General features: G+C 43.8%; 1 protein-coding gene across 3 annotated transcripts in view; it reads right to left on the bottom strand.

Moving 5' to 3' along the window:
* The window catches only part of LOC106580871 (tyrosine-protein kinase BAZ1B), a 35,573-nt gene extending 16,096 nt beyond the window's left edge, over positions 1–19,477 (bottom strand). The window contains exons 1-11 of one of the 3 annotated variants that reach the window (XM_014162387.2): positions 19,225–19,477; positions 17,448–17,567; positions 15,916–16,032; positions 14,914–15,058; positions 14,498–14,714; positions 12,372–12,493; positions 11,905–12,102; positions 10,203–10,379; positions 8,405–9,977; positions 7,224–7,362; positions 6,850–6,995 (exon numbers count right to left, since the gene is read on the bottom strand). In XM_014162387.2, the coding sequence (XP_014017862.1) occupies positions 6,850–6,995; positions 7,224–7,362; positions 8,405–9,977; positions 10,203–10,379; positions 11,905–12,102; positions 12,372–12,493; positions 14,498–14,714; positions 14,914–15,058; positions 15,916–16,032; positions 17,448–17,566 (2,953 nt within the window). In that variant the 5' untranslated portion in view covers position 17,567; positions 19,225–19,477. Of the gene's footprint in view, positions 1–6,849; positions 6,996–7,223; positions 7,363–8,404; positions 9,978–10,202; positions 10,380–11,904; positions 12,103–12,371; positions 12,494–14,497; positions 14,715–14,913; positions 15,059–15,915; positions 16,033–17,447; positions 18,504–19,224 lie in introns of those variants that run through there. The other 2 variants (XM_014162385.2, XM_014162386.2) reach the window with 2 other exon arrangements.

Raw genomic sequence — 19,477 nt, 5'->3', positions numbered from 1 at the left:
ATAATTTAATCCATTTTAGATTAAGGCTGTAACCTAACAAAATGTGGAAAAAGTCAAGGGGTCTGAATACTTTCCGAAGGCACTGTATATAGGCCTACCTGCAACGTCTGACTGTCTCTCGTTCCTTGAGCAACGGACCACTCGTCTCGCATGCAAGTGATGCACGCAAACAGACACGCTAAAGTGTTATTCTGATCCTGGTTTATATGTTGATTTTTATTTGATAAAATATGTAACCGTGCCTAAATAAATGACCTTAAGAGATGGCGGGCAGGCCTCTGTACTCTAGTTATGAATGGATCTCCTTCTGCACTGTATAATATATGCAACTGGCAACACAAAAGCCGAGCACAGAAGTCAGAGATATAATGCAGAAGGTAACTTCGATTCTAAACTACAACCACTGCGCGCACACCTGTTTGCAAACTATGTGGAGGTATGGGATCAGAGCATGACTATGTTCCATTTCATCCCGAGGCTTGGTGGTTATCAAGAGGGAGTGTTTAAATTTTTCATATTGAGAGAGGAACTGTTGTCTTTCACAATGGGTATAAAAAAAATGAGACTTTATGTAATGAAAAGAAAATGTGTCCTTGCTTATGTAACAGATATGGGAAACTCAACACAAGCATGCAAGTGTTTTGGTTCGTCGCAAAGGGAATACCCTGCAGTCTCCCTCCAAGCATTAATGCCATGTTGAAAACACCTGGGAACATGAAAATAAATTTTAAAAAAGAGCTTGAACGGTCATCAACTCAGAATTCCAACTTGAGAAGTCGGGCCTCTTTCTAGACCTCAGACTTGCTGACCTGAAGATCACAGACGTCATGATTTGACCTCATGTTTTTCCCGAGTTCCCAGTTGTCTTGTAGCACCATCAAACTCATGTGTGAAGCTGGGTTAAGTGCGCTCGTCTGCATTAAAACCAAAAACGTATCCAGGTTGGATTTGAGAGCAGAGATGCACACTGTCGACTACACTCCATGGTTTTCAGAAGCTCCGATGCGACATGCAGATAATGTGTCTTATGTCAGACTAATTTGCTACTGACTGTCATAGCCGCACGTTAAAAGTATGTGATGGTGAGTTGACTGCCATAAACATTGGCTGTTAATAATTACATACTTTTCCCCCCCACATGGTTGGAGTCGCAAACATTTTCAGATATCAAAATGGGGTAGTTGGCCAAAAAGTTTAGGAACCCCTAGGTTAAGAGATAAATAAGGAAAGTAGATTTTACGTGTCCATTAAAATCCTTTGTAAATCCACTCCACAATGGCTTATCAATGCCAAAGTCTCAAGTTGATATGCTAAAAAAATAAGGAAACTATTAACAATTTACTTTGGCTATGTAACGCTAATGCTCAGACTAATCATGGACTAAATCTCAGATTTACTCAAAATGTCTGGTCGACTACAGGTCGACCGATTATGATTATTCAACGCCGATACCGATTATTGGAGGACCCAGCAAAGCTGATACCGATTAATCGGCTGAATTTTGTTGTTGTTGTAATAATGACAATTACAACAATACTGAATTACCACTTATTTTTTACTTAATATAATACATCAATAAAATCAATTTAGCCTCAAATAATGAAACATGTTCAATTTGGTTTAAATAATGCAAAACAAAAGTGTTGGAGAAGAAAGTAAAAGTGCAATATGTGCCACGTAAAAAAAGCTAACATTTAAGTTCCTTGCTCAGAACATGAGAACATATGAAAGCTGGTGGTTCCTATTAACATGAGTCTTCAATATTCCCAGGTAAGAAGTTTTAGGTTGTAGTTATTATAGGACTATTTCTCTCTATACGATTTGTATTTCATATACCTTTGACTATTGAATGTTCTAAAAGGCACTTTAGTATTGCCAGTGTAACAGTATAGCTTCCGTCCCTCTCCTCGCTCCTACCTGGGCTCGAACCAGGAACACATCGACAACAGCCACCCTCGAAGCAGCGTTACCCATGCAGAGCAAGGGGAACAACTACTCCAAGTCTCAGAGCGAGTGACGTTTGAAACGCTATTAGCGCGCACCCCGCTAACTAGCTAGCTATTTCACATCGGTTACACCAGCCTAATCTCGGGAGTTGATAGGCTTGAAGTCATGAACAGCACAATGCTTGAAGCATTGCGAAGAGCTGCTGGCAAAACGCACGAAAGTGCTGTTTGAATGAATGCTTACGAGCCTGCTGGTGCCTACCATCGCTCAGTCAGACTGCTCTATGAAATCATAGACTTAATTATAACATAACACAGAAAAACGAGCCTTTGGTCATTAAAATGGTTGAATCCGGAAACTGTCATTTCCAAGAAAAAAAAAACGTTTATTCTTTCAGTGAAATACGGAACCGTTCTGTATTTTATCTAACAGATGGCATCCCAAAGTCTAAATATTGCTGTTACGTTGTACAACCTTCAATGTTATATCATAATTATGTACAATTCTGGAAAATTAATTATGGCCTTTGTTAGGAATAAATGGACTTCACACAGTTCACAACGAGCCAGGCGGCCCAAACTGCTGCATATACCCTGACTGCTTGCACGGAACGCAAGTGAAGTGACAATTTCCCTTGTTATAAGAAATTCATGTTAGCAGGCAATATTAACTAAATATGCAGGTTTAAAAATATACAGCTCAAAAAAATAAAGGGAACACTTAAACAACAATGTAACTCCAAGTCAATCACACTTCTGTGAAATCAAACTGTCCACTTAGGAAGCAACACTGATTGACAATACATTTCACATGCTGTTGTGCAAATGGAATAGACAACAGGTGGAAATTATATGCAATTAGCAAGACACCCCCAATAAAAGAGTGGTTCTGCAGGTGGTGACCACAGACCACTTCTCAGTTCCTATGCTTCCTGGCTGATGTTTTGGTCACTTTTGAATGCTGGTGGTGCTTTCACTCTAGTGGTAGCATGAGACGGAGTCTACAACCCACACAAGTGGCTCAGGTAGTGCAGCTCATCCAGGATGGCACATCAATGTGAGCTGTGGCAAGAAGGTTTGCCGTGTCTGTCAGCATAGTGTCCAGAGCATGGAGGCACTACCAGGAGACAGGCCAGTACATCAGGAGACGTGGAGGAGGCCGTAGGAGGGCAACAACCCAACAGCAGGACCGCTACCTCCGCCTTTGTGCAAGGAGGAGCACTGCCAGAGCCCTGCAAAATGACCTCCAGCAGGCCACAAATGTGCATGTGTCTGCTCAAACGGTCAGAAACAGACTCCATGAGGGTGGTATGAGGGCCCGACGTCCACAGGTGGGGGTTGTGCTTACAGCCCAACACCGTGCAGGACGTTTGGCATTTGCCAGAGAACACCAAGATTGACAAATTTGCCACTGGCGCCCTGTGCTCTTCACAGATGAAATCAGGTTCACACTGAGCACGTGACAGACGTGACAGAGTCTGGAGACGCCGTGGAGAACGTTCTGCTGCCTGCAACATCCTCCAGCATGACCGGTTTGGCGGTGGGTCAGTCATGGTGTGGGGTGGCATTTCTTTGGGGGGCCGCACAGCCCTCCACGTGCTCGCCAGAGGTAGCCTGACTGCCATTAGGTACCGAGATGAGATCCTCAGACCCCTTGTGAGACCGTATGCTGGTGCGGTTGGCCCTGGGTTCCTCCTAATGCAAGACAATGCTAGACCTCATGTGGCTGGAGTGTGTCAGCAGTTCCTGCAAGAGGAAGGCATTGATGCTATGGACTGGCCCGCCCGTTCCCCAGACCTGAATCCAATTGAGCACATCTGGGACATCATGTCTCGCTCCATCCACCAACGCCACGTTGCACCACAGACTGTCCAGGAGTTGGCGGATGCTTTAGTCCAGGTTTGGGAGGAGATCCCTCAGGAGACCATCCGCCACCTCATCAGGAGCATGCCCAGGCGTTGTAGGGAGGCCATACAGGCACGTGGAGGCCACACACACACTACCGAGCCTCATTTTGACTTGTTTTAAGGACATTACATCAAAGTTGGATCAGCCTGTAGTGTGGTTTTCCACTTTCATTTTGAGTGTGACTCCAAATCCAGACGTTCATGGGTTGATAAATTGGATTTCCATTGATTCTTTTTGTGGGATTTTGTTGTCAGCACATTAAACTATGTAAAGAAAAAAGTATTTAATAAGATTATTTCATTCATTCAGATCTAGGATGTGTTATTTTAGTGTTCCCTTTATTTTTTTAAGCAGTGTATATACTTGTGTATTGATTTTAAAGAAAGGCATTGATGTTTATGGTTAGGTACATTGGTGCAACGACAGTGCTTTTTTCGCAAATGCGCTTGTTAAAGCATCACCCGTTTGTCGAAGTAGGCTGCGATTCAATGAGAAATTAACAGGCACCGCATCGATTATATGCAACGCAGGACACGCTAGATAAACTAGTAATATCATCAAGCATGTGTAGTTAACTAGTGATTATGTTAAGATTGATTGTTTTTATAAGATAAGTTTAATGCTACCTAGCAACTTACCTTGGCTTCTTACTGCCCTCGCGTAACAGGTAGTCAGCCTGCCACGCAGGCTCCTCATGGAGTGCAATGTAAGGCAGGTGGTTAGAGCGTTGGACTAGTAGCCGGAAGGTTGCAAAAACGAATCCCCGAGCTGACAAGGTAGAAATCTGTCGTTCTGCCCCTGAACAAGGCAGTTAACCCACCGTTCCTAGGCCATCACTGAAAATAAGAATGTGTTCTTAACCTGTGTGGGCTAGGGGGCAGTATTTTCACGGCCGGAAGAAAAACATACCCAATTTAAACAGGTTACTACTCTGGCCCAGAAACTAGAATATGCATATTATTAGTAGATTTGGATAGGAAACACTGAAGTTTCTAAAACTGTTTGAATGGTGTCTGTGAGTATAACAGATGGCAGTCAAAAACCTGAGAAAAAGTCAACCAGGAAATGGAGGATCTGAGAATTGTAGTTCTTTCTAGTCCCTTTCAAAACTACAGTATCCGTGGGGTTACGTTGCACTTCCTAAGTCTTCCATTGGCTGTCTAAAGCCTTCAGAAAGTGCTTTGAGCCTTCTCCTGTCACTGGGCAGAGTATAGGAGCTCAGTTTCTGAGTGGACTGCCTGGCAACAAAGGGATTGGATATGTGCGGTCACGCTGTTCCTTCTTTTTCTCCTTGAATGAATACGCGATTGTCCGGTTGGAATATTATCGCAATTTTACGTTAAAAATACCATAAAGATTGATTTTAAACAGCGTTTGACATGCTTCTAAGTACGGTAATGGAACATTTTGACTTTTCATCTCTGGTTCCGCTCTCGCACGTTATGCCTTTGGATAAGTGATCTGTACGCACGAACAAAACGGAGGTATTTGGACATAAATATGGATTATTTGGAACAAAAACAACATTTCTTGTGGAAGTAGCAGTCCTGGGAGTGCATTCTGACGAAGATCAGCAAAGGTAAGAGAATATTTCTAATACTAATTCTGAGTTTAGGTTGCCCCGAACTTGGCGGGTGTCTGAATAGCTCGTCGTGATGGCTGAGCTATGTACTCAGAATATTGAAAAATGTGCTTTCTCTGTAAAGCTATTTTAAAATCTGACAAAGCGGTTGCATCCAGGGGTAGTCTATCTATAATTCTTTAAATAATTGTTATATATTTTGTCAACGTTTATGATGAGTATTTTTGTAAATTGATGTGTACATTCACCGGACATTTTGGTGGGAATACATTTTCTGAACATCACGTGCCAATGTAAAATGCTGTTTTTGGATATAAATATGAACTTTATCGAACAAAACATACATGTATTGTGTAACATAATGCCCTAGGAGTGTCATCTGATGAAGATCGTCAAAAGTTAGTGCTTCATTTAGCTGTGTTTTGGGTTTTATTGACATGTCCTTGTTTGGAAAATGGCTGTGTGATTTTTTTTGTCTATGTACTCTCCTAACATAATCTAATGTTTTGCTTTCGCTGTAAAGCCTTTCTGAAATCGGACAATGTGGTTACATCAAGGAGAAGAGTATCTTTAAAATGGTGTAAAATAGTTGTGTTTGAGAAAGTTGGATTATGACATTGTTGTTTTTGAATTTGCCGCCCTGATATTTCACTGGCTGTGTCCCGCAGGTCTAGCGTCCCACCAAGCCCATAGAAGTTAACTGACTTGCCTAGTTAAATGTAATATATATTTTTTAAATAAATAAATAAATAAATAAATATATATATATATAAAAAAATTCAGCAAATCGCTGCCCAAAAATACCGATTGTTATGAAAACTTGAAAATCGGCCCTAATTAAATCGCCCATTCCAATTAATCGGTCGACCTCTACTTTGTACTCATCACAATAGCCCCTAAAGAGTTTAAGAAAATAACACTGACGTATTCAAAGATTGTCACACTACACCAAGACGCATATTAGCTCATACACTAATATGCTAAAAATACTTTGAAAATCAACGCATGAACCATATGACACGTAGGCCCATGGTTCAAGACTTACCTACGTTTTAAAAAAAGAAAAGGGATTGGTCAAAAGATGGCTGAGTTATTGACAAATCAGATGTGTCCATTTAAACCACTGTAAATCCATCCCACAGTGGACTATTAACTTGAAACTTGTCGTTGCTATCATGGACATCCCAAAGAAAAACCACACCGAATTTGGTATTGATATCTAAAACAAGGAAACTATAAGCAACTTCTTTGCACATGTAACGCTAATGCTCAAAATCATCTGCAATACGTCATTGCTGCTCACAGCTATATTTATTAATTATATTGCTTTACGCTTCTGGGACATGAGGCACTAAACATAGTACAGCTTCTGGTTTGCAGACTCTCAGATGTGATGACAGTGTAATAACTCACCGTTAGTCTCCTCTTTGGTGGCCTCCTCGTCTTCAGGCTCGGCTGTAGCCTCTTCCAGGGTGAGGGTGTAGCTATAGTCAATGCTGTCATGCACCCAGCCCTTCTCTATGTACAGGCCAGGCACCACATCAGAAAACAGCCAGTACCTAAGACAGACCCAAAGAGCTGAAAGGTCAATACCGACGGTAATATAAACCAACAGTGACATTAAATTAGTTTACATTTGACATAGTTGTTGATTCCTAATATATCCAATGTCTTGGGACCGTTGAGGATGCATGCACTAAGCCATATCAGTGATGTGCACGTATCAAGAGTACACGGTAAATGAAACACCTGAACCTGTTGTGCACCATTGAAGTGTGCGTGCTGACCTGTTATGGTTTCGATCAGTTCCCAGTGGGATTCTCCTCAGCACCAGTTTGGCTTTGGCGATGCCGTCCTGGAAGGCCCTCTCTGCTGCAGCCTTCTGCTTGCGGACACGCTCCTCCTCGGCCTCCTTCTCCATGCGCTCTGAGGGGAGAGAAACGGCATTATTTGAGCCGGTGACACTTAAAGGCACATAACAGAGCATTCCCATTGCATAAATCACCTATGCAACCATGATCTCAGCATTGTTTGGCTCAAATTCAACCATAGTTCTCATCTTTTCTAATTGTCCTCCATGACAAAATCGGGGCGAGGACTTTGGATCTGTTTCCGTCTGTTAGTACGTTAGTCACACGCGACCTCAGACCATATTGGCCCCATTTTGACGAAACTTGTGTGAATGATGAGTCTTACTATAGAGATCTGGAATTTACAAAATTACACTGATTGGTCAGATGGTGGCGCTGTAACAAGAGATTGAAAATGATAACTTTGAAAGGTCAAACTCCTCACCCTGTTTGACTTAGACAAAGAACATAATTGCCTCAGGGACTCATAAGATCTGTCATGATGGAAATTCCACCATTATGAATTTGCGAAAAACACTTCAACACTATTCTTCTGGCACAGACTGACCGATCTACACGAAACTTGATGTGGCATCTATGGACAAAGGTCTCTCAATGCAGTATTTTCAAGACTAACGACCAATAAACATTCACGTTGTCTGATACAAATGCATATAAATCAGTCAAAGGACATTCATATTGTAACAATATTTGGTACACATGTTGGAAACACTGTCAAGACATAACATATGCAAGAACATTCCTATCGACCACATGGTGGCGATATAACAGACACGTTTAGCTCTCTTAAATTGTTTGACTCAGAGTGATGATATTTGGCACACATGCTCAGGGATATGAGTCTAGCTAACCCACGAGATCTCAAACACCAACGGCCCGATTTTGACTAAACGTGAACGAATGATGCGTCTTGCCATAGAGATCTGGCATTACACTGATTGGCTCATGGGAAGCGCCTCATCATTCATGGGGGACAACATGTTTACATGTTTAATATTTTTCCACGACTAGTGATTGGAGTATTTCCTTACCACGTGACCTGAACAGGAAAAAAATAGCCCAGTCTAATGACCTACAATACTCCCAGCTGCCCTTACCCTTGTTCTGTTTGTCCTGCTCCTCCTTTTCCTTCTTGGCCTGGATGGACATCAGCCTCCTACTCTTCACCGTACTGATCATGTCTTCCGGCTCCGTGGCCACCGGCTTCGTGGCCACCGGCTCTGCTTTCACCTTCTTCACCTCTTTCTTGGCGCTACCCTCTTTCTTCTTCTCCACCTTGGCGGTGGCTGATGGCGTGTCGCCGGCGGTGGCTGATGGTGTGTCGCCACTGGCAGCCTCCTCGCCTTTGACCTCGGCTTGTTCCTTACGCCGCTGCTTCTCAGCCCGCTTGCGGTCGTTGACCTCCTTGAGCGAGGCCAGCCTCTCCTTCCACAGCTCGGCCGAGCGCTGCTGCATGGAGTCCACGTGGTCCTCCACCGAGTAGGTCATGAGGATGCGGTGACACAGTGCTACCAGCAGGCTGGCCTTCTCCGTCGATGTCAGCTCAAACACCTCCACTGCCTCCAGCTGCTCGAGGAACTCGCCGCTTACCACCTGGTCGAATCCCCCTAGGGGGCCCCAGTCATCCCCCCCGGAGCCCTGGCCTGAGTCATCACCGTGGGCGTCACACGGCCGCAGGCACAGGCGCACCAGCTCCGAGACAGAGTGGAGGGTGAGGGGGATCTCCGACAGGGGCATGTCCAGCTCGCTGTAGCCCTCAGCCAGCTCATCCTGCAGCAGAGTCTGCAGCAGCACCACCAGCACACGGTTCAGGTATAGGAAACCTGCCTTCTCCCCGGCCAGAGCCTCCATGAGGGCCAATGCCGTCACCGGGTACTGGTCATCGGGCATCAGCAGGCCCGCGTAGCAGTTGAGGAAGTCCGCTACCATGGCCACGTCTCCGAACAGGGAGTTGGGCAGGCCCTCTGGCATGTCAACCAGCTTGAAGACAGGAAGTGCCTTGCCGCCCTCAATCTCCAGGTCTTCATAGCGGCGCTGCTGCTCACGGCGCACCTGCAGCTCCTTCTCCCGCCGCTCCTTGGTCTTCTCCCGGAGTTTCTCCCTGATCTCCTCACGCCTCTTCCTCATCACGTCCTGCTTCTCCTCCTCGCTCATGGCCGCCCATTTCTTCTTCTGCTCCAGCAGCTCCCAGCGCTTCAGGACCAAGTCTTGGAGCTCCTCTGGCAGCCGGCCTCGATCCTCAGGCGAGAGGGCCTTGGCCGCCTTGGATATGAGACAGGACATGGCGTTCCTCTTGTCCTCCTTGCCCTTGTGCTCCTTGTAATAGCGCAGCAGGTGCAGGGCCATGGGGTGCAGGGGCTTGCCCAGTTTGGGGGTCCCTGGGCCAGTGCTCCGGGCTCTCTTCTTGGGGCTTCCAGCGGAGGGAGGGTTCTTGGCCAAGTCCAACAGGGTCATCTGCTTCATCTTGGGCTTCTTGGCGCCTCCACCCTTTTCATCCTTTTTGGAGGATATCTTCTGACCGCTCTTGCCGGGGGTCTTTTTGCCAGCAGCTGATTTCTTATCTCTGGGTTTTTTGCTGGATTTTGGAGAGGAGAGGACAGAGGCCCCACCATCTCTTTTCTTGGGGGTTCCAGAATTCTTTACCTTCAGAGGCGAGCCATTCATTTTCATCTACAATATAAATGGATGCATTATTGATTCAATCCAATACAACAGATTAAATCTGCAAATTCTATTGAACATTTAAATTCTCAATGGTCAAATAAGGAAAACAAACCCTGTGTTTATCTACCAACAGTCATATTCCAGGTCTACTAAGGTTCTTTATAAAACCACTAAGCCAGCTAAAAATATCTGCAAATCAGATTACATCAGCATGTATAAAATTTGACAAACCTGCATGTGTCCCCAGATTGTGGGGCTCAGGGGCATGCCAAGAGAATCCTTTTTTTTCTTCTCGTTCCCTGAATTCACTCCTCCCGGGGTGTTCGAGGACTTCAGCTTCTTACTGGGTTTGCCCTCCATTGAGCTCAGGCTCCTGCGCTTGGTTGAGATTGGATTCTCTGCGAAAAACTAGAAGGCAAAAAAACTATTAGTCACATAATTAAAAACAAAATGTTACATAAAAACATACATACAATGCCTCCAGAAAGTATTCACACTGCTTTACTTAAGTCGCATGGACTCACTGTGTGCAATAACGGTGTTGATTTTTTTTTATGACCGCCTCATCCCTGTACCCAACACATTCAGATAATTATACGGTCCCTCAGTCGAGCAGTGAATTTCAAACAGATTAAACCACAAAGACCAGGGAGTTTTTCAAAATCCTCAAAGAAGGGCACCAATTGGTAGATGGGTAAAAGAAATAGCAGACAATGAATACCCCCTTTGAGCATGGTGAAGTTATTAAATCACACTTTGGATGGTGTATCAATACGTCCAGTCACTACAAAGACACAGGCATCTTTCCAAACTCAGTTGCCGAAGAGGAAGGAAACCGGGTCCGGGATTTCACCATAAGGCCAAACAATGGGGACTTTAAAACAGTTACAGCGTTGAATGGCTGTGATAGGAAAAAACTGAGGATGGATCAAGAACATTGTAGTTACTCCACAATACTAACCTAATTGACAGAGTGAAAAGGAAGCCTGTACAAAATACAAATATTCCAAAACATGCATCCTGTTTGCAACAAGGCACTGAAGTAATATAGCAAAAAATGTGGCAAAGCAATTAACCTTTTCTCCTGAATCCAAAGTGTTCTGTTCAGGGCAAATCCAACACAACACATTACTGAGTACCACTCTCCATATTTTCAAGCATAGTAGAGGCTGCATCATGTTGTGTATGCTTTTTCCGGAAGAAAAAGACACAGAATGGACCTAAGCACAGGCAAAATTCTAGAGGAAAACCTGGTTCAGTCTACTTTCCACCAGACACTGGGAGATGAATTCACCTTTCAGGAGGACAATCACCTAAAACACAAGGCCAAACCTATACTGGAGTTGCTTACCACGAAGACAGCGAATGTTCCTGAGTGGCTGAGTTAGTTTTGACTTAATCTACTTAAAATCTATGGCAAGACCTGAAAATAGTTGTATAGCAATGATCAACAACCAATTTGACAGAGCTTGAAGATATTATATTACAATGCAAATGTTGCACAATCCAGGTGTGAAATAGTTTTATAGACGTACCCAGAAAGACTCACAGCTGTAATCGCTGCCAAAGGTGCTTCTACAAAGTATTGACTCACGAGTGTGAATACTAATTTAAATGAAATATATTTCTGTATTTAATTTTCAATAAATTAGCAACATTTAAACAAAAAAAAAACATGTTTTCACTATCATTATGGGGCATTGTGTGTAGACAGATGAGATTTTTATTATTATTTTGAATTCAGGCTGTAAGAACAAAATGTGGAATAATTCAAGGGGTATGAATACTTTCTGAAAGGCAATTTATTTTTCAGTTTCGTCTTACTGTTGTATTCTATCACATAATCCAGAGCGCCTACATCAACAGGAATATATGTGGAGGTTTTTGGACAAACAAACAAAAAGTACAAAACACCATATAAATCCAGGTTTACCTTGTGTGGATCCAGGAGGAAGTCGCTGAATTTGCTGGGTAGGTTGAACTTCTTCACCAGTTCATCCTCCACCACCCAGGGGGCCGTCTCTCCCATCCCAAGCCGGAGTGCATAGTGGCGGATGAAGTAGCGCATGATCTCCTTGGTTGGAGGGCGCTCAGTCCGGAAAAGGCTGTCCACTGGGACATCACTGATGACCTGTTGGCGTAGGGTTTAAACATTTATATAAATTACATAAGATGCCAGTGTTGTGTTCATTAGAGTATGCAATGGAAAATGTTTTACATCAATTTGGTAACAGAAAACAAAAATGTGTGTCTCTTATTCAACAAGTTCAGGCAGCCCCTTTGTTTAAATCCATTTTGTTCCATTTTGTAACCAATGAACACGACCCAGTTACATAAAACGTGCACTTGATGGTCAGAGGTGAACAATAGACATTTTAAAACAGTGAAGAGGACACCAACCTTGTCCTCGCTGATCAGCTTCACATCGTACTTGTGTGGCAGGAACTTTGGCATCACCCATCTCTTCTTCTCTTCCTTCATAGCGGTGGGAGTTTTCCTGGGGGAGCGCCGTGCTCGATCACCTAATGGCAAACAAGCACACAGTATACTTTAACACTCATGTCAACAGATCAGACCTGTGTGGATTGTATTCTATTTTTACATGTACATTTGAATAAAAAAGATTAATCCAGCTTTGTCCAATAGACATCAAATCTCTTTAATATGTGAAAACAGTCTCTGAACTAGCCCACATGTCTGAAAGCTCCATGTGCTGTGTTGTAGGGATGTGACCGAAAAAATAAATAATGGGTGTCAAACTCATTCCATGGAGGGCCTAATGCAGGGGTGGGCAAACTTTTTGGCTTGAGGGCCAAGTCGGGATTTTGAAATTCAACGGGAGGAACGTATTTTTTAGAGGACCAATTGTTTGTTAAAATCAATTTGAGGGTGCCTCCCGAGTGGCGCAGTGGTCTAAGGCACTGCATCACAGTGCTTGAGGCATCACTATAGACCCGGGTACGATTCCAGACCGTATCACAGCTGGCCGTGACTGGGAGGCCCATGAGGCGGCTCAATTGCCCAGCGTCGTCTGGGTTAGGAGAGTGTTTGGCAGGCCGAGATTTTCTTGTCCCATCGTGCTCTATCGACTCCTGTGGCAAGCCGGGCAGGTGGACACGGTCGCCAGGGGTTCGGTGTTTCCTCCGACACGTTGGTGCAGTTGGCTTCTGGGTTAAGAGGGCATTGTGTCAAGAAGCAGTGTGGCTTGGCTGGGTCGTGTTTCGGAGGACGCACAGCTCTCGACCTTCACCTCTCCCGAGTCTATACGGGAGTTGCAGCAATGGGACACGACTAACTACCAATTGGATACCTTGAAATTGGGGAGAGAAAAAAAGGGGCCGTACTTTGCCCCCCCCCCCCCCCGGCCTAATGTCCGCTGGTTTTTGGTTTCAATTAAGACCAAGACAACCAGGTGAGGGGAGTTCCTTACTAATTAGTTACCTTAATTCATCAATCAAGTACAAGGGAGGAGCGAAAACCCACAGACACTCGGCCTTCCATGGAACGAGTTTGACACGTTGTTTAAACTGACAATCACATTTTTTTGGGGCGGTTTTCTGTTTAAAACCATGAAAAAAAAAATCATACATTTCACAATGAAGAAGCTGTGCTGCTGCCAGCAATGGCTTGGGTCTCACTGTGCATCCCTTTCAGATGGTTAAGCATTGCACCTGAACCACCATTACCGTACCTCAATTCTACATTTCCTTCTCATTTAACTTTTCAACGTATTGCCATAGACGACTACGCTGCCGTCGCTTGCCTCTGCCATTTTTTCCAACTTAACGACAATTCCTTGCACGTTGACTCACATTTCGCAGTGTCAAGATTAGATTCCGCTAGGAATTGACTCCTAAGATTCAGTATTTTTGGAACGGAGGAGACAGAGGGGAGGGGCACAGTATAGGCAGGTCAGGCACCAGGCAGGCAGAGTCAGAACCATGCACTATGCCTAACTACCGGCAATCAAAATCTGGATCTCGCAACGGAATGCTGTAGTTCACAATTTCTTGGCTTGCAATATCTCGCAACTTCCATAATACAGGGCCTATCAATGAATAGGCTAGGATAGAGATGAGCACAATGCAACATGTTGCCCTCAGTCACTGCACATGGGCTCGATTCACGCTGTTCACAGCATGGTAGCCAGGGCACCAAAACAGCAGAGAAGTAGTCTTAGACAACAACTAAGAGCGTTGAAGTGCAAGTTGACCCACTATGTTGTTTCCTTTCTGCATTCACTTCATATCGCTGAGTCTACCTTTAAAAAAATGTTCCCCAGGCCTTTATAGCCTAACGTCTAGTTAAGGCTATAACACAGAAAATAATATGTTTTGTGATAAGTGCACTGTCATAAAAATGTTGTAGGGACATTGTTTTAGCTGTTAGGGATTTTTCTTAACGTTAAGGCTCCCAATTTCGTTTAAACGTTTACACCCCTACTATGTTAGAATTTTGGTGCAGGTTATCCAAAATCAAATAATATAATTTGTTAGCACAACATGACCCAAATGTGTTGTACTCACTGAGGCTCTCTCGCCTGCTTTCCCTGGTCTCCCTGGGGCTCTCCTCTCTGGGCAGCTGTTGTTCCTTCTTCTGGTTCTCCTGGCTGGCATTCTCCTTGTCGCTGGAAGGAGAGTCGCAGGCTCCCTCTAGCTTCTTCTCCGACGTCTCCCCCTCAGCGTTCCCTTCAAGGGGGTGTATCTTCACGACCTTAACGCGCAAACTCTTTTCCTTCCCCACCTAAAAACCACAGAAGGAATTGGGGAAGGGGGGTAAAAAGAGTTTTCAGATCAATAACGTGCAAAAATGTGTACAATTGGGCGTTTTTTTAATCAACATATTTTCCATGAAAAGCATTTCTTCCACCTTCATTGACTACTATCTCACTACATGAAAACAAACATTCACAGCATTCGACCAAAATAAAAAATAACCTCACCAGAAAGTCGCACTCTTCATCTACGGCATACTTGGTGAGGATCTCCACCCAGGCCTGGTCCACCAGCTTGTCCAGGGAGACCGTGTTGTGATGAACCATCTCCAGGACGGGCTTCTCAAACCATAGTGGGTATTCCTCCTGAAGCCTGGACATAAGACACTCATGTCAAACATCTCATTTATCTAAAACTCAATTGAAAATGGCAGCAATAAACAGTCTTCTTATGCTAACTGATTTGGGTTTATTGGTACACATTCATGCAATTCATTTTGACAGATGGTGGCTTTGTATGGCTATTGCCATTTGCACTATTCGGGTCACCTGCAAATGCTTTCTGTAATTCATAAACATGCACGCAGCAGTCCGAGCCGAGGAATAAATACAAATGGTAACACCTCAATGAAGTGGAATGCTGGAACCACCAATGCCCATCCTATCTGTACACAGTGTACACAACCACTTCTCCAGCAGGGGAAGCAAATTCAAACCCAGGCTTCCCTGCATAGTATAAATAGACATCTTTAAATATGGTTGCTGATCCTGCATGGCTTGCGCCGAGGGTGCTGGTGGAGCACTGGCTGTGGCACTGCGGTCATTTGTGTACACACGGAACTCAACTTTCACTCCCTCCCACAGTACAGCCAACCTGGACACAGTGTCCTGAAACTTATCAAACGAGAGAACCTAGACCTTGTCTATAAACATTCCCTAATCCAAACCCTTCAGATGGACACAAGTGCCTAGGGGGCGTTAAGTGCTAAGGGCTGTTTCTGGACCAGGCCACAGACTTATTTTGCACCCTCTTTTCATTAAATAAAATGAAGGCATTCTCGCCATCACTGGATTCAAGGATGACTCAATCACGTGACCTTCAACCGGAGACAGTGAGCAGTGTGTGTTACAGATCTTTTTAGCCTCTGTATGTAATGACAATTTATATTTATTTTGAAACAGAGCATTTCTGTTGTAATGTCACTCAAGCTAGACTTGCTTGTTACTCACAGTTCAGTGACTTCTTGCTCCTCCTCCCAGGCCTCCTTGTGTGTGAGCTGGTTGCTGCCGGTACTCTTGCATGTCCAGATGCGTTCGGCGTACCTCTGCAGGCGCGCCTCATACTCTCTGTAGCCATCTCATCAGGATAACAACATATATTACCTTAAAATTATCATAGTCTCATAGTATGAGTACTAGGATACAGGATAGGAACATCCGCTTAGTCACTTGACTCAGTTAGCTCTACAGTAAACCCAGAGACCCCTGACTCATAATTAATTAATCATGTTAGCAGCAATTGATCTCAATAATTAAAAGTCTGAGTGTGACGCATATATTCAGGATCCTTTCATAACAGAGCCAAAGTGCAGGGTAATACCCAGAAACACTGTACTCCAGCTGAAACTAAATCTAACCATGTTCCTGTCTGTAGAGGCTAAGCAATGTGTTAAGTCATGTCCCGATATCATTATGACTTTGGCATCATTAACCCCAATGGCTATAGGCTAGCTAGATGTTAAGCAGTACAAACTTCACCCATTATATTACACTTACTGACAAAATGCAGAGCACAAACGTTTTGGATTGATGATGCTGTACACTGGGATAGTAGTATTAGGTTTTGCTTATAGATGGCTCAATTTGCTGCTTAACAAATAAGGTTATTGTACTGTACCTTTAGACTTGAGACACAAAAAGTGGTGATGGCCTACTGAGTTATGCAGCCTCCAGGAGCAATACATTATCTCGAACTCACACGTGGGGTACCAAAAAACTTCTGTAACTATTGGTAGTAGGGCTAGGGGACCTCAAAACAATGCATTGAACTGCATTGTTACTACACAGTTGAGCAACCTGAACGATGCATGTTTAATATCAATCGGGCATGCCAGGCAGCCTACACCGGCTACACTTGATTGGAAAGTGATTCATGGCACAAAGACGTTTGCTTTTTCTTACATTCATAACAACCGTTGTATTTCCAACAAGTCAAACTTGCCAATTGTATCTGCATGTCAAAATCCGACCGATTTGATCATGAGCTAGTGTCAGAACCGACGTGATGTAATCTGTGACGTTTTCTGTCTGTAGTTAGTTGCTTGCTCTTCGGTCTACTCTGTAAAGTTAGCTATCTATGCTAACAAACGCGCCATAACAAACTTAAACAGATCTTGCGAATTACCCAAACCAGTTAGGCATAAATCAGCTCGATAGATAGCTGGATAGTACTATTCTCAAATAAAAGTAGTAGTTCACTTAGCTACTGGTTGTCTAGTTAGCTAATTTTAAAAAGAGAGCACAACTTTGGCTACGACATAACACCGTGTGTTCATATTACGACAAAGACAGGGACAACAATCCCAAAAGAAGCACAACAAATCCAACATAGCTACAGTATTTAGTTATTAAACATCAGAAGGTGAATAACATTTTAAAACACTGACAAAACGCGATGTCCCAATTAGTGTGCATAATGGTTGTGCTTTGATAGTCAGCTAGCTGGCGAACTGAGTCGGCTTTGCCATATTGTGAAAGGATACTCTTTGTTCCTGAAGGCCTCCTTGGTGTGTTCGATGATGTAGACGTCCTCCTCTGGGCCTGGCGGCTCGGCTAGCGGCTTAATCAGCGGGTAGGGTTTCCGGCCCAGCAGTGGTGCCATCCTGAGTACGAAACGGCAGCGATGACGTCTTTTAAAATAAAACTCCTAGTACAAAACTACGCAAAATATGACAATATGGCCTTAGCATGTAGTCAAGTATCCAAAAATATTCCAGGAGCATTCAACGTGTAGCAAGCTAACTAGCTAGTCGGCTAAATCCTCGTTACAAAACAATAACACAGCACTTCTTGCTAGCAGTCAAATCGCATCCTTGTTCTGTTCGCTGGTAGTTGTGTCATTGTTTATCAACACGAACTCGTCAAAAACAGCTGTTTAAAAGTGTGAACTGATAATGGACTCTTCGGGTAGGCTATACGGATAAACTTATGCTAGCTAGTCCTAAAGGAGGATGGAGAGGCGAGCTGACAGGATTCTCGAACTCGCGGCAACAGCGGAGGTTCCCTCTACACTCCGTTCTCCAAAGACTAGGCCGCTTCTAAAGGAGCGATTTTTTTGACTCGCAGTTTCCGTCCTTGAAAGTTGAAGTTGTTACAATAATAGTAAAGGGTTGTAACAACTTAATAGAAATATGCAAGAGGTTAACACCTGGGTTGAAAAAATGGCGGGAGTTCCCGCCCGGCAAAATTCTGCACAACCCCAAAACTCAGTTTCCCCGGCAGCAAATAGCGTCGTATAGATTTATCCCGCCCCTCTCTCTTTCGATTGGTCTCACAAAGAGCGATCCTATTGGCGTGTTCTAGCATGTGTTTGCATATTTCCGTAACTCACTTCGCCCTTGCACTCCTTCTAAACAACGCCATTTTTTGAATAAACTTTGGCAAAGGGTCAAATCTACTAAACCTAGTCCACTCTGTTCGTAACATATTTTAGTTTTGGCCATAGAAAACTGTATTGAGATTAGATGTTTCATCGGTGAGAAAATTAACATAATGTCGGCCAAAATCCATCCCGCCCCATCTTCTCCAGTGGAAACGCCAACCGGATGCTTCACACTCGGTGAAATATCTGTCGCCTTGTTCTATCTGTGACTACAAACTGGCGAGTTCTATCACAAATAGAACAAGGAGGCAGATATTTCACCGGATGTATAAATGTGAAGCATCCGCTTGCGTTGGTTAGAAGGAGTACAAAGGCGAATTGAGTTATTGCGCACTTGCACATCACTGAGTAGGCGTTGATTCCCAGAAATATGCAAACGAAACTACAACGCGCCAATAGGATCTCTAGATCGTGCCCACCTTGCTTGTTCTTCACACTATGACTCATTTGTTCCCGTTTGAAACGACAGGCTGTGGTCTGTCTTGGTTTATTCATAACAATCTTTGAAATACGGTTGGAAACAATAGAGACAACATGGTACCCTCCTCCGGAATGAAACGTCATGGAGCCAGTTTCATAATTATTTCAAATGACAAGTCATTTTGGACACGCGATTTATTGATTTTAATTGTTAATTTGTCACTACCTGACCGAGCACTTATATCCTATTAGGGGCGGGGTTTAGCAACGTGGGCTGCAAGAAAATGAAATGGTCAAGCAGTGAGTAATCTCGCTAGCTCGTGCTTGGCTCTGCCCTCCTCTTTGCTTGTTCTGCCCACTATGAATCATTTGTTTCAATTTGAAACGTCAGGCTGTGGTCTATCTTGGGTTAGTTATTTTAAAAAATCGTTGTAGTCCTAAACCCGGAAATGATTTACCTTTGGTTTGTTCAGCCAACATTCGGGAACTCTAGCGATGAAGACTCGGCAGACCGGGGTTTAGGGAATGAGTGAAGTGGAAAATCATTCCTTAGTTGTTAATTTTCTTGAAATGTAAAGGCACAATGCCTTAAGTAGCTGAACATGTTATTACTCCCACCTCGTGAAAGTGACAAACTAACAAGTTTTAATTTTCGGCAAAAACAACGTCATATTAGAAGAGTCTTTGATTTGACGGCCTGCACATGCGCAG

The sequence above is a fragment of the Salmo salar genome, chromosome ssa20 (assembly GCF_905237065.1).
Source record: "Salmo salar chromosome ssa20, Ssal_v3.1, whole genome shotgun sequence".
In the NCBI taxonomy this organism is placed as follows: Eukaryota; Metazoa; Chordata; class Actinopteri; order Salmoniformes; family Salmonidae; genus Salmo; species Salmo salar.
Note: the sequence above shows the minus strand (reverse complement) of the source record. Positions and strands in the feature narration are given on the sequence as shown.